The sequence below is a fragment of the Myotis lucifugus genome, unplaced genomic scaffold (assembly GCF_000147115.1).
Source record: "Myotis lucifugus unplaced genomic scaffold, Myoluc2.0 scaffold_419, whole genome shotgun sequence".
NCBI classification, from domain to species: Eukaryota; Metazoa; Chordata; class Mammalia; order Chiroptera; family Vespertilionidae; genus Myotis; species Myotis lucifugus.
The window spans coordinates 50,448-63,294 of NW_005871467.1; the positions used below are offsets into that span (position 1 = coordinate 50,448).

The 12,847-nt window shown below is 38.9% G+C and overlaps 1 protein-coding gene across 1 annotated transcript in view; it reads right to left on the reverse strand.

The window, feature by feature from the left end:
• Positions 1-283: 283 nt before the first annotated feature.
• The window catches only part of SGPP1 (sphingosine-1-phosphate phosphatase 1), a 33,916-nt gene continuing 21,352 nt past the window's right edge, over positions 284-12,847 (reverse strand). Inside the window, exon 3 of the mRNA XM_014467895.2 lies at positions 284-3,403. Within this exon, the coding sequence (XP_014323381.2) occupies positions 2,852-3,403 (552 nt within the window). The 3' untranslated portion in view covers positions 284-2,851. The remainder of the gene's footprint in view (positions 3,404-12,847) is intronic.

Below are 12,847 nucleotides of genomic sequence, written 5' to 3' on the forward strand. Positions count from 1 at the left end.
TGGTGTACAGAGGAGGGTATACGGGATGAGGCTCCAACCCAACCAACCAATGGAGCCACACAGGCCACGGCTGTTCCATTACTCTTTCTCAAACTGTTATCTCTTCCCTCTCAAAATAGCTCCTCAGCAGACAACAAGGGCTCTCTTCAGAAAAATGAATTCAACTATAAAGCTGAATTTTAAAAATTGGACCTATTGATGTCCAGATTAAATAGTTTTGTTTTTAAATCTAAACATTCTTTGTTAAAAAGAATGAAATTGCTTTGGCAATAAAAAAAATACCTTTGCTGTATAAAATTGTGATTTTATTTAAAATAAAAACATTTTAGTATTTATATATTCATCTTTATCAAATGTCTTAGAAAATTTGCCTTTAAATTATATTCAGATCATTGAATTAATTTTTACGCTGTCTTTGAAAGATACGTTATTAAAAATTACTTGTAAAGAAAACTAGTAAGTAATTTTATTAGTCTGTAGTAGCATTGCTTTATATTAGATCTTATAATGAGTTTATGGAAGACCTAGTTTTTGCAATTCACACATAATGACATTTTTAAATGACAAATGAAATATCCATGAGTTGTGGTGGGTGGATAAAAAAAAGAAAAGACTATCCATATGTTTATTCTGCTTGAAAAAGTAGTTGTACTTAGTATTATGATTAATTCCTGAATTAATGAATTAACAGTCAACTAACTATAATATGTTAGCCACAGATTTTACTGAAACATGTTTTATACATGAGTTTTTCAAAGAAATATTATGAAACTTTTTATTAAAAGTACAATGTCAAAATGATCATAAATGGAGCCCAAAGTCAACTTCAACCTTAAAGAATTACTTCAAAGTCTTCTATTACTGAAAACAACATGCTGATTTTGAATAAAATGCTTCAGAGGGAAAGCCTACTGGAATTGAAAACTCTAAACATATTTTATAAATCTCTACCAGATAATACCGAGACAAATGCATAGAAGGCAAACAAAACAAAACAGCCTGCAACCTGAATTTGGCTTTTATTTTTAAATATATTTAGCATGGAACTATCATAGAACAGAAAATAATAAAACAAAAAGAAATGGAATATTTTCAAATACCTTTAAAGCTAGATATAAAAATTAATAAGATAGCATGGACCCAAATTATAGGAAATAGTCCCTAAAATTTGATTCATTAAACACATTTTGAAAGAAAAGTTCTTTGAATATTTTCCAACATACCAATATGTTCCCAAGTGCATTGGTTGCCTATTAATAGATAAAGGTCCCAAATTTGGTTGCTTTATTTAAAATGATCAGATTCAGTACTGGTAAAAATTACCATGTCTCTAAATTCTCAATCAGAATTATAAAAATATGAGTTTTAATAGTTATGCTGCCCAAAATAGAAACATCTTAAAGGATACTTCTGGATAATCAGACAGATATTGCACTAAAGTAATTCCATACCTGATGCTCATTTATGGAAAGTTAACTCTCTTCTTTATGAAAAACTTACTACAAATAAACGTAATGTTAACCTAATTATAATTACACTTCAAAAATATAAAGGCACAGACAGAATAAAGAATAGTTTAATACTATACCAAATTTTCCTCTGAAAATTTGAAAAAAAAAAAAAGGATCTAAATACTGATACTTTTTGATTTTATAATTTACCTTAAGTAACTAATAAGTCAGTATTAAAAGGTAACCACTACACCCAATCCTTTCCAAATAATTTAGAAAAATGGTTTGTTTATATCTGAAGCTTGTGCATTGTCCCATCTATAAATTTCAATTACTTTTCCATTAACTGGAAACATCTACCTGTAGTATAAACAATCAAGACAATGTACAAAAAATATATCTTATTCCTATAACTTACAGTGCACAGAAAAATACTTACAAAAATGGAAATATTTGTCCATTTAGTTTCCCAATAAATTAGTGAGAAGGTTTAGCCCATTCCACATTTCTTTCTAAACAAAGGCTAAAGAATTGAGGGTGTTTTACTTCTAGCCCTGTTAGCTTAACATATTTTAAAAATATTTGCCTGATTACATGTAAGTTAAGATTAAGTTAGCATCTTATTTTTATATCACAGTATACATGGCATTTCTTATACGGCAAACAGAAAGGCACAATTAGCAAGCAATAAAATTCAGTACCTGAATTATTAAACTGATGTTCAGAACAATTGCAAATAAAGTACATTCAAGACAGTACAGAACTGGGGGGAAAAAGGAATCCAAAAACTAATTTTTCTGAAAATTTGGTCCAATAAAATGCCTCCCATATTTAACATCATGGGTAACATGATGGCAGTGTAAAATGAGGCATAAATTAATATGTGGTAGCATATGAATTCTGGTCTAGTAATTATGCATTAATTAGGAAATGGCTCCCATAGTAAGTAAACATTAAATATATCTGTAATAAGAACATGCCTGTATTAAGTCCAAATACACAGGCACAACTGTTTGCATATTTATTATTGACTTTATAATACACCCCCCAGTTTAAAAATGTAGCTATATTATTTTATATATAACATATATTAGATACATAATTGTATATTATGTACCTTAATATATATTATAGCTTGAATCCATAACAGCACAAAACTCTCCAAATATTACATGAACAGTCTAAATGAATACTAATCATTTTTTCAGTGTTGAAATGGCTCAGCTCACCTAAACAATATCTGGATGTGCAATGGTAAAATGCACGAACTCATGAATTTACTTAATTATTTAAGTTAAATTCCTGCAAAAGCCTAACTCTGATTTGGCTTTTAACTAGAATATATTTTTAGAGATCAGTAACTGATACCCTTCTTTCTTATCGTAAACAATATTTCTCCATCAAGAGATACCAATAAAGGAAAATATGTAAGGAGCCAAAAATGCGATAGTGAAACCAACCATTCCATAGGTAATGTACCGATAAGGGAGTTCAACTTCCATGTGCTGTCTCGCTTTTCGAACATCATCACATGGTATATTGAAGATTTTACAGGCTAAAGGAATGGTGAGCTTTTTCATTATTATTCTGACTAGTAGTACAAATACCATCCCTACAAGGATACGCAACATGGCTTTTCCAAGGAGAGTCACAGTAATGGGGGGCCTAACTAAAGGTAACCTATCCAGAGGAGGATCTAACATTAGACCCATGTTATAGGTAACATGAGAGCCACATGCAATTCCAGCACCACTTCCTAGAATCTCAGCTGTGTCTCCTCGGGATGTACTCCAGGTGTCAAGAGTGAAGGAAAAGATCCCCAAGGCTAAGTGAAGCCCAATGATGATTAATGGAGCATATTTGTGAGTTTGGTTGAAGTTGTCGATCAGGTCCACAAATGGATAGAAGATAGCTAAGATTAAAATGGTATATAGGAATCCAGCAATAATATCCTGGGAAAAGAGAAAAGTAGAGTTGTTTAGTATAATACTAAATTTGGCATTAAAAAGGTATATATTTTTCATATCTCAAATGTTCATAAATACACATTTTAAAAAAGATGTCACTTTGTCAAAGTAAACTTTACTAACTGCATATAATGGGTACTAAAAACTTTTAATAATAATAAAAAAGACATATTAAAAGAATTATGTTTTCATAGTTCTACCCTTTCATAAATTAATTTACAATGTAAGTTAAAAGTATATATAGCCAGGCCAGCGAGGCTCAGTTGACCTATGAACCAGAAGGTCATGGTTTGATTCCTGGTCAGGGCACATGCCTGGGTTGTGGGCTCCATCCCCAGTGTAGGGTATGCAAAAGGCATAATTCTCTCTCATCACTGATGTTTCTTTCTATCTCTGTCCAGCTCCCTCTCCCTCTCTGAAATCAATAATAATATATATTTTTTAAGTATCCTATCTAATAAAAGACAAAAAGGGTAATTAACCGTACCTCTGCTACGCTTCCCATTGGCTAATCAGGGCGATATGCAAACTAACTGCCAACCAAGATGGCGGCCGGTAGCCATGCAGCTGAAGCGAACATGAGGCTTGCTTGCTCCAGTGATGGAGGAAGCCAAGGTTCCCCGCCTGCGGCGGCCCGGCTCTAAGCCCGAAAGCAATAATGTTTCAATTATAGAAGCTAAACAAACCCCAGATACTGCTTTCAACTGGCTGCGGCCTCAGAGCTGGGAGTGCCAGTGACAGCAACAATGTTTCAATTATAGAAGGTAAATAAATCCCAGAAAAAAAAAGAAAAGAAAAAAAGGAGAGGCTGGGAGCTTCAGTCCCCGCCAGCCTGAAAACAGCCATCAGCTCCTCACCCAGGCTGGCCAGGCACCCAAGTGGGACCCCCACCCTGATCCGGGACACCCTTCAAGGCAAATCAGCCGGTCCCCACCCATGCACCAGGCCTCTGTCCTATATAGTAAAAGGGTAATATGCAAACTGACCCTAACAGCAGAATGACTGGTCACTATGACACACACTGACCACCAGGGAGCAGACGCTCAATGCAGAAGCTGCCCTCTGGTGGTCAGTCGCTCCCACATGGGGGAGCTCTGCTCAGCCACAAGCCAGGCTGATGGCTGCCAGTACAGCGGTGGTAGTGGGAGCCTCTCCCGCCTCCTCAGCAGCGCTAAGGGTGTCTGACTGCAGCTTAGGTCTGCTCCCCGCTGGCAAGTGGACATCCCCCGAGGGCTGCCGGGCTGCCAGAGGGATGTCTGACTGCCATCTTAGGCCCAATCCCCCCAGGGAGCAGGCCTAAGCCAGCAGGTGGTCATCCCCTGAGGGGTCCCAGACTGTGAGAGGGCACAGGCCGGGCTGAGGGACCCCCCCCCCCCCGCCCCCGTGCACAAATTTTTGTGCTCCGGGCCTCTAGTGTGGGTATATATATATATATATAGATATTTATATATATATATATATTTATATTTATAAATTTAAGTAAACACATATATACTACACAGAAATTCATACTCAAATCCTAAACAATTTATATTAAATTATGTAGTTTTGATTTCTAGAAGAATATACCTATTTTTCAAAGATACCATTTTCATTTTCATGCATTTAAATAAAAAATCCAGTGTGATTCAAATAGTGAGCAAAGGAAAGAGGGATGTGGTATGAGGTCAAAGAGATAAGCAGAGGCCAAATCATGTAGTGCACTGCAGGCTAGGTAAGAAGTTTAATTTTTATTTTAAAAGTGATAGGGAGCCATTGAAAGATTCCAAAGTAGGAGTGCAGCAATTAACTGCTGTGCAGAGAATGAATCATAGAGGAAAAGTATGGAATGGACAGACCACTGGAGACACTGGTGGAAGGCTACTGCAGTGGTTCACTCTAGATATGGCTCATATCTACATGAAGAGAAGTACACAGATGGGTTTAGGAAACTATTTTAACATTAGAGCTGACAACTTCAACTTGGTGATAGATTGAATGTGGGAGAGAAGCAAAAGAGGTAGGGCTGAAAGACGACTCCTAGTTTTAGGTATGAACAATCTGAGTAAGTGAAAGAGGAAATAAAGCTACTATTAAAAGAACTTTTGTTTCTGAATCATCCTTGACATGAACAAAACTATTTTGGAATTTCTTCCTTAAATTTCTAGGAATTTCTAGAATCTACTCTCTATCACTGAAAATTTTATCAAGAGTTACTTATGTTGCCCTAGCTGGTTTGGCTCAGTGGATAGAGCATCAGCCTGTGGACCAAAGGGTCCCGGGTTTGATTCTGGTCAAGGGCACATGCCCAGTTGAGGGCTCAATCCCTAGTAGGGGGTGTGCAGGAGGCAGCCAAACAACGATTCTCTTTCATCATTGATGTCTCTCTCTCTCCCTCTCCCTTCCTCTCTGAAATCAATAAAAACATATTTTTTTAAAAAGGAGTTGCTTATGTTCACTGCCTCTACTTCCTCACTTCCTATTTTTTTCTAAACTCATCACTACACTGAAACCACTCTTTTCAACTAGTTTTCAGACTAGTTGCTTAATGTTTTTGTGTTATAATTTTTATTATGTAATATTTGGTACATAGAAAAAGATATGTGGAGAGTACATGAACTTATATATAATTAATATCTATGAAATCACTGCCCCAAAAAAGAACTATATTACCAGTACTTTGAAATACTAGTATGCTATCTCTCAATTTTATCACTGCATCTTCCCCAGAGACCATTATAAATCAGTGTTTTGGCTGAATAAACATTTTTTAAAACTGGTTTAAAACTGTTCTTCAAACAAAATGTAATCTGGTTTTGCTTCTTTCTGAGCTTTATAGAAATGTTATCATATAGTATGCAGTGTCCTTTGATTTGCTTTTTACTCTACACATTATTAAGATTCATTCACTGTATGTAGTTGTAGGTCATCAAGGGCACATGCTCGGGTTGTGGGCTCGATCCCCAGTAGGGGGCGTGCAGGAGGTAGCCAATTAATGATTCTCTCATCATTGATGTTTCTATCTCTATCTCCCTCTCCCATCATCTCTGAACTCAATAAAAAAAAATATTTAAAAAAATGCTTGTTTGCCTTTTACATTGAAGACATCAATATATCCAAAATTCCTGCCATTGTCCTCACTGTATGGTAGCAGTTCAATAAAACATTTGGAATGGTGAGTTGGCAGTGAACAGTATAATACTTGGAGCCAATGTTCTAAAACAGTGGTTCTCAACCTTCCTAATGCCGCGACCCTTTAATACAGTTCCTCATGTTGTGGTGACTCCCAACCATAAAATTATTTTCGTTGCTACTTCAAAACTGTAATTTTGCTACTGTTATGAGTCGTCATGTAAATATCTGATATGCTGGATGTATTTTCATTGTTACAAATTGAACATAATTAAAGCATAGTGATTAATCACAAAAACAATATGTAATTATATATGTGTTTTCCGATGGTCTTAGGCGACCCCTGTGAAAGGATCGTTCGACCCCCAAAAGGGTTGCGACCCACAAGTTGAGAACCGCTGTTCTAAAAGATACTCAATTCCAGCCCTGACCAGTTTGGCTTAATAGATAGAGCATCTACCCTTCGGCCTGCAGACTGAAGGGTCCCGGGTTCAATTCCGGCCAAGGGCATGTACCTTGGTTGCAGGCACATCCCCAGTAGTAGGTGTGCAGGAGGCAGCTGATCGATATTCCTCTCTCATTGATGTTTCTAACTCTCTATCCCTCTCCCTTCCTCTCTGTAAAAAAAATCAATAAAATATATTTAAAAAAATAAAAAATAAAAGATACTCAATTCCAAATCAGAATACTATGGAATATAAGAACAACTACAGAAGATACAGATAATTACTAAACAGACTAAGAATTGAATATTCAACTATCATGTTTTTAGGAAATAGATTCTATTTTGTTTACCACCACATACCAAGTAGCTTAGCATATTGTAGAAACTCAAGTATTTGTTGAGTGGATGAATGAATGAATGAATGAATGCTTTATAGGAATTTATTTTATCTATTTTAACAAAATCTACTAAATTACTTATAAATGACTATATTGTTTTTCAACAATTACTACATTATATACATTAGAAAAATGTTTCTATATAAAACAAGTTCTCACTGATATTTTCCTATTCTACAGTATGAGGTGAGATTTAAATTTTTTATTTATGTATAAGTGACTCCTTTTATAGTCGGTCCAGGAAAGATAAAATCAATTAACAAAATGTTTTTGAAAGTATCAACTAAGGCAGTAAATACCACTGGTATATTCAAAGTTCTGTTCTTAGAAGGACATAAAAAGCATTTCATATCTAGTTTCTACTCATCATTAAGCTTCAATGTCAGATCCTATAATGAATTTATAGACTCTATTTCCTCTCATTTTGGGATTACCTTTCCCGTGTACATTTCAGACAAACTATTACATATCCTTTGAGATTCTGGCCAGACATATATCTTCTCCATAAATTTCCTCCTCCTACCCCATAACAGAAACAACTTTCTCCTCTCTGCCTCTTAAGCATCTTCTACATACCTTTACAGCAGTTACCACATTGTTCTCCATTTCTTTCTTTTTAAAAAATATTTTGACTTCAAAGCAGGAGAGAGAGAGAGAAACATCAATGATGAGAGAGAATCACTGGTTGGCCGCCTCCTGAACTTCCCCCACTGGGGATCAAGCCTGCAACCCAAGCATGTGCCCTGACTGGGTGTTCTCCATTTCTTTGCTTGTTTACTTCTCCCAGAAAACCAAAGGCTCACAACTCTTGCCTGCCCATTAAAATCACTCAGAGAACTTAAAAATATTGGTGCCTGCGCCAGTCCTCAGGGATTCTGATTTAACTGACTTGAAGTGGGAGTGAAGCATCAGTGTTTTTTTTAAAGCTTCCTAGGGGTTCTATTGTGTAATTTTCAGTTGAAAATTACTGCATTACCTACTTATATTACACATTAGTATTCAGACTGTGATTTCTCAAAGGCAAAGACTTTCTCTTATTATATATACATATACTAGAGGCCTGGTGCACGAAATTCAGAAGAGCCTGAGAGAGCCCGAGGGCGGGGTTGTCCCTCAGCCTGGCCTGCACCCTCTCCAATCTGGGACATCCCTCTCATAATCCGGGACCGCTGGCTCCTAACCATTCACCTGCCTGCCTGCCTGATTGCTCCCTAACCACTCCCCTGCCAGCCCGATTGCTCCCTAACCGCTCCCCTGCCAGCCTGATTGCTCCCTAACCGCTCCCCTGCTGGCCTGATCGCCCCCAACTGCATTGGGGAGGGGGCAGTAAAAAACAGAAGACATTCCTCCCTATTGCACATGGACCCTACATACAGGCCCACCCGGCCCAGGCTGGTGGGATGCTTGGCACATTCTTGGATCCCTGCTCAGGGCGGGAGGGGTGACTGGTGGCAGCACACATGAGAGGGAACCTCCAGGTGGCCACTCTGGTCCTGGCTACTGGTCCTGGCACTTCCTGGTCCTTGGCTCCTTCCTGGTCCTGCCCGCAGCCCTGGTCCCCATACCTGGCTCAGCCCTCCTTCTCCATCCTGGCCTCAATGGCCCCATTGGCTCCTGGGGGCTCTGTCCTCCCCTCCCAGCCTGGAGGTCCCAAGGAGAGGTTATGGCTTCTCAGAGACTCCCCGGCAGCCCTGTCACTCGTGTTCACACGGGGGAGGGGTGCGTGTGGCAGAAGCAGCTGTATAAATGCGGGTGCAGGGGCAAGTCCTCCGGGGTCATTTGGACAGTTGGCTGATGACACGGATTAGGGCTGTGTTCTCGTCCTTGAGGCACTGATTGTCAGCCTGGAGGTTGGACAGGCCCTTCAGCTCCTCTTTCAGCTCAGCAGCCTTGTGCTCCAGGGCGCACACTCAAATCTCTCCAGCTCCAGGAGGGCCGGCCTCTCTGCAAAGCGCTCCTGCCTCTGCACGGCTCACTCCAGCTCTACCTTGAGCTGCGCCAGCCAGCAGCGTGGTCTTGGTCAGGGCCTCACGAAGTCTCTCGTTCTCAATGCGCAGCTCTGCATAGAGCTCCCTGAGCCTCCCTCGGGCTCTTCCGATTCGGGCTGGGGTTCTGGGTTGAGGGCCCGCTGCCTCCAGGGGGAAGGGCTGGATTCTGGGCTGATGTCCACGGGCTTCACCTCCTCCCCCCTCCACAGGCCCTCTCCTCTCCTTGCCAACTCTGCAGTGCTCCCTGGAGGCCTGTGGTCCCTGTCCCTGCCTGTCAGGTGCCTACTCTCTGGGCAGTGTCATCAGAATTCTCAACCCCAGGGACTCGGGGCTGCCAGGAAGGGCCCAGGCTCTGTGCAGCCCACTCTTGATCGCGATGGGAGGTTGGCTGGCCCCATCGGGCGGTTCGCTGGAGGCAGGTGGGAGCCACCGGCACCTGTAGGAGGCGAAGGGAGCCCCTGCCGCCGGAGAGGTCAGCAGTTCAGCCCGCACGCCAGTCAATGCCACCTCATGGCGACAGGTTGTTTTGGTCATCACGGCCTCTGGCTTTTTATATGGATGCCCAGTGTCTACCACACAGTAAGCAGGAATAAATACTTGGTGAGCTAAATTAAGACAGTTAAAGTAATTATTTAGAGTCATCATATTTTGCCTGACAAGAACTCTGTAAGAGAAATAGATGAAACAATTTCTTGAAATTAGGCTAAGGACATTTTCAGGGAATAATAATTCTTTGTGTACTAAAAACGTTTATTATAATATTTTATATATAATTCTGATATAGCTTGCCTGGGACAATCACATATTACTTTGTTGCCCCAAAAATAAACATTAAAAGTACTTTTCTTCCCTTTCAAAAGTGTCCAAATTTGATGAAAACTTATGGTTCCTGTAAATAACTAGTTTTTAAAGAAAGAAAAATAGACTAAGGCTACATAGCTAATTGTTTAATCTCCTAGGTTGAAAGTGCTCAATATGTTTGTTTTAAAAAAAGAATAATCTCAGTATTAGGAATTAAACATTGAGAGTAAGAGAAACTAAAATTTCAACATTCTTTAAAACATGAAGTCTTCCATAAAAACTCATGGATACACACTAAAAGAATTACTTAAGAATTCCGGTTAACTAAATTTTTTATTGCAATCACTCAAAGATTTTGCAAATAACCCTACCTCTGACCATACTTTAGAATATGCAGATTTCAAATCATATGACTGTCAAACTCTATTCCTCATATTTCAGGCCCCCAATTGCCAAACCATTTTACTTTATGGATTATGTTCCTTTGCTATCTTACCCTCCCTTCCCTACTTGAAATTAAAGGCACATGTCTCAGGGAACCACCACAAGATTTTCACTACTAGGACGGAAGCTGTTGCTTATTTTTTATTTAAACTTCATGACTGATTCAAAATTTTAAGTTATATGCTAATGTGGAAATGTTCTGAGCTTTATAATTCTCATACAGAATTAGATGTTTTAAGTAAGTGATGATTGTGTATCTCCATGAATATTAAACTTAGATTGCTACAAGACAAATTGCTACAAATCTGCTTTCTTTTCTTTCTTTCAAATATATTTTCATTGATTTCGGAGGGGAAGAGAGAGCTAGAAACATCAATGTTGAGAGAGAACCACTGATCGGCTGCCTCCTGCTCACCTGCTACTGGGGATCAAGCCCGCAACCCTGGCATGTGCCCTTGATTGGAATCGAATCTGGGACCTTTCAGTCCACAGGCCGGCGCTCCATCCACTGAGCCAAACCGGCTAGGGCTGCTTCCTTTTCTGTTTATTTATTAATTGTTCATGATATTACACTGGATAGTAAGGGCATGCTGAAATTCCATGCAACAAAACCAGAAGTAATGCATGATTGAGTTCAGGACATAAACACGGTAGTTATCATTGGGATATTTAATGTATGACATTAAAATGTATAACTAAGTGCTCTTAAGTATTACATCACAAAGTATGCAATAAAGAAAATTAATGTTAGCCCTAGCCGGTTTGGCTCAGTGGATAGAGCGTCGGCCTGCGGACTGAGGGGTCCCAGGTTTGATTCCAGTCAGGGGCATGTACCTTGGTTGCGGGCACGTCCCCAGTGGGGGGTGTACAGGAGGCAGCTGATGGATGTTTCTCTCTCATCGATGTTTCTAACTCTCTATCCCTCTCCCTTCCTCTCTGTAAAAAGTCAGTGGGATATATCAAAAAAAAAGAAAGAAAATTAATGTTAAATGTAACATAAAGAACTCAAGCAGCAAATTTTCCAAGAAGAAACTTAGTGAATAATTTAGATATTAATTATAATTTTTATGCCCTGAAAGTTAAGTTATATGCTAAAGTGGAAGTGTCTTTGATGTCTCTCTCTCTCTCCCTTTCTCTCTCCTTCTCCCCCTCCTCCTTCCCTTCCACTTTCAAAAAAATCAATGGAAAAAATAACCTCAAGTGAGGATTAACAAAAACAAAAACCCCAAAACAACCAACCAAATTTAAAAAACCCAAATAGTTATTATCCAGGAACTACTACTATTAAAACTCTCCACTATAAAAACCCTTAGTGTTTACTATTTTAGATCTTTCTCTATAACAAAAGTAATTTGACAAGTACTCAGTTTAGTAATGTGAAAATGGCTTGTGTTTTTTTTTTTATATTTTATTGATTTTTTACAGAGAGGAAGGGAGAGAGATAGAGAGCTAGAAACATTGATGAGAGAGAAACATCGATCAGCTGCCCCCTGCACATCTCCCACTGGGGATGTGCCCACAACCCAGGTACATGCCCCTGACCGGAATCGAACCCGGGACCCTTCAGTCCACAGGCCGACACTCTATCCACTGAGCCAAACCGGTTTCGGCTGGCTTGTGTTTTAAGAAATTAAATTTGAGAGCTAGGTTTGGTAACAAATAAAGAAAAAATGGGGATAAAGAAAATCAATTTAGGGAAGTAGGTGGATATTAAAAATAAACGAAGCTGTTGTTCTTTGTGTTGTAACAGTAACAAAGCATATAGGAAATACTGAATGAAGTTTTCATTATAAATTATTTAGAACACATCTGAACTCTCCTCTTAATGTTAATGAAGATATCAGCTTAGGTAATATGGTACCTAAGCACCTATGAGCAACCTCTAGGGCACACTCTGCCTATAATTCCATACTAATTTCACAATAAACAGTGAAGATACAAACTATGATTAAGAAAATAGTTCAGCCCTAGCCGGTTTGGCTCAGTGGATAGAGCGTCAGCCTGTGGACTGAAGGGTCCTGGGTTCGATTCCAGTTAAGGGCACATACCTCCTCATGCAGGAGGCAACCAATTGATGTGTTTCTCTCAAATCGATATTTCTCTGTCTTTCCCTCTCTCTTCCACTCTCTCTAAAAAAAAAAAAACAATGAAAAAATATCCTCAGGTGAGGATTAAAAAAAAAAAAAAGAAAATAGTTCAAAATGCAGGTAATTACCAAAACATTAAAATATAAAGGGTGTCC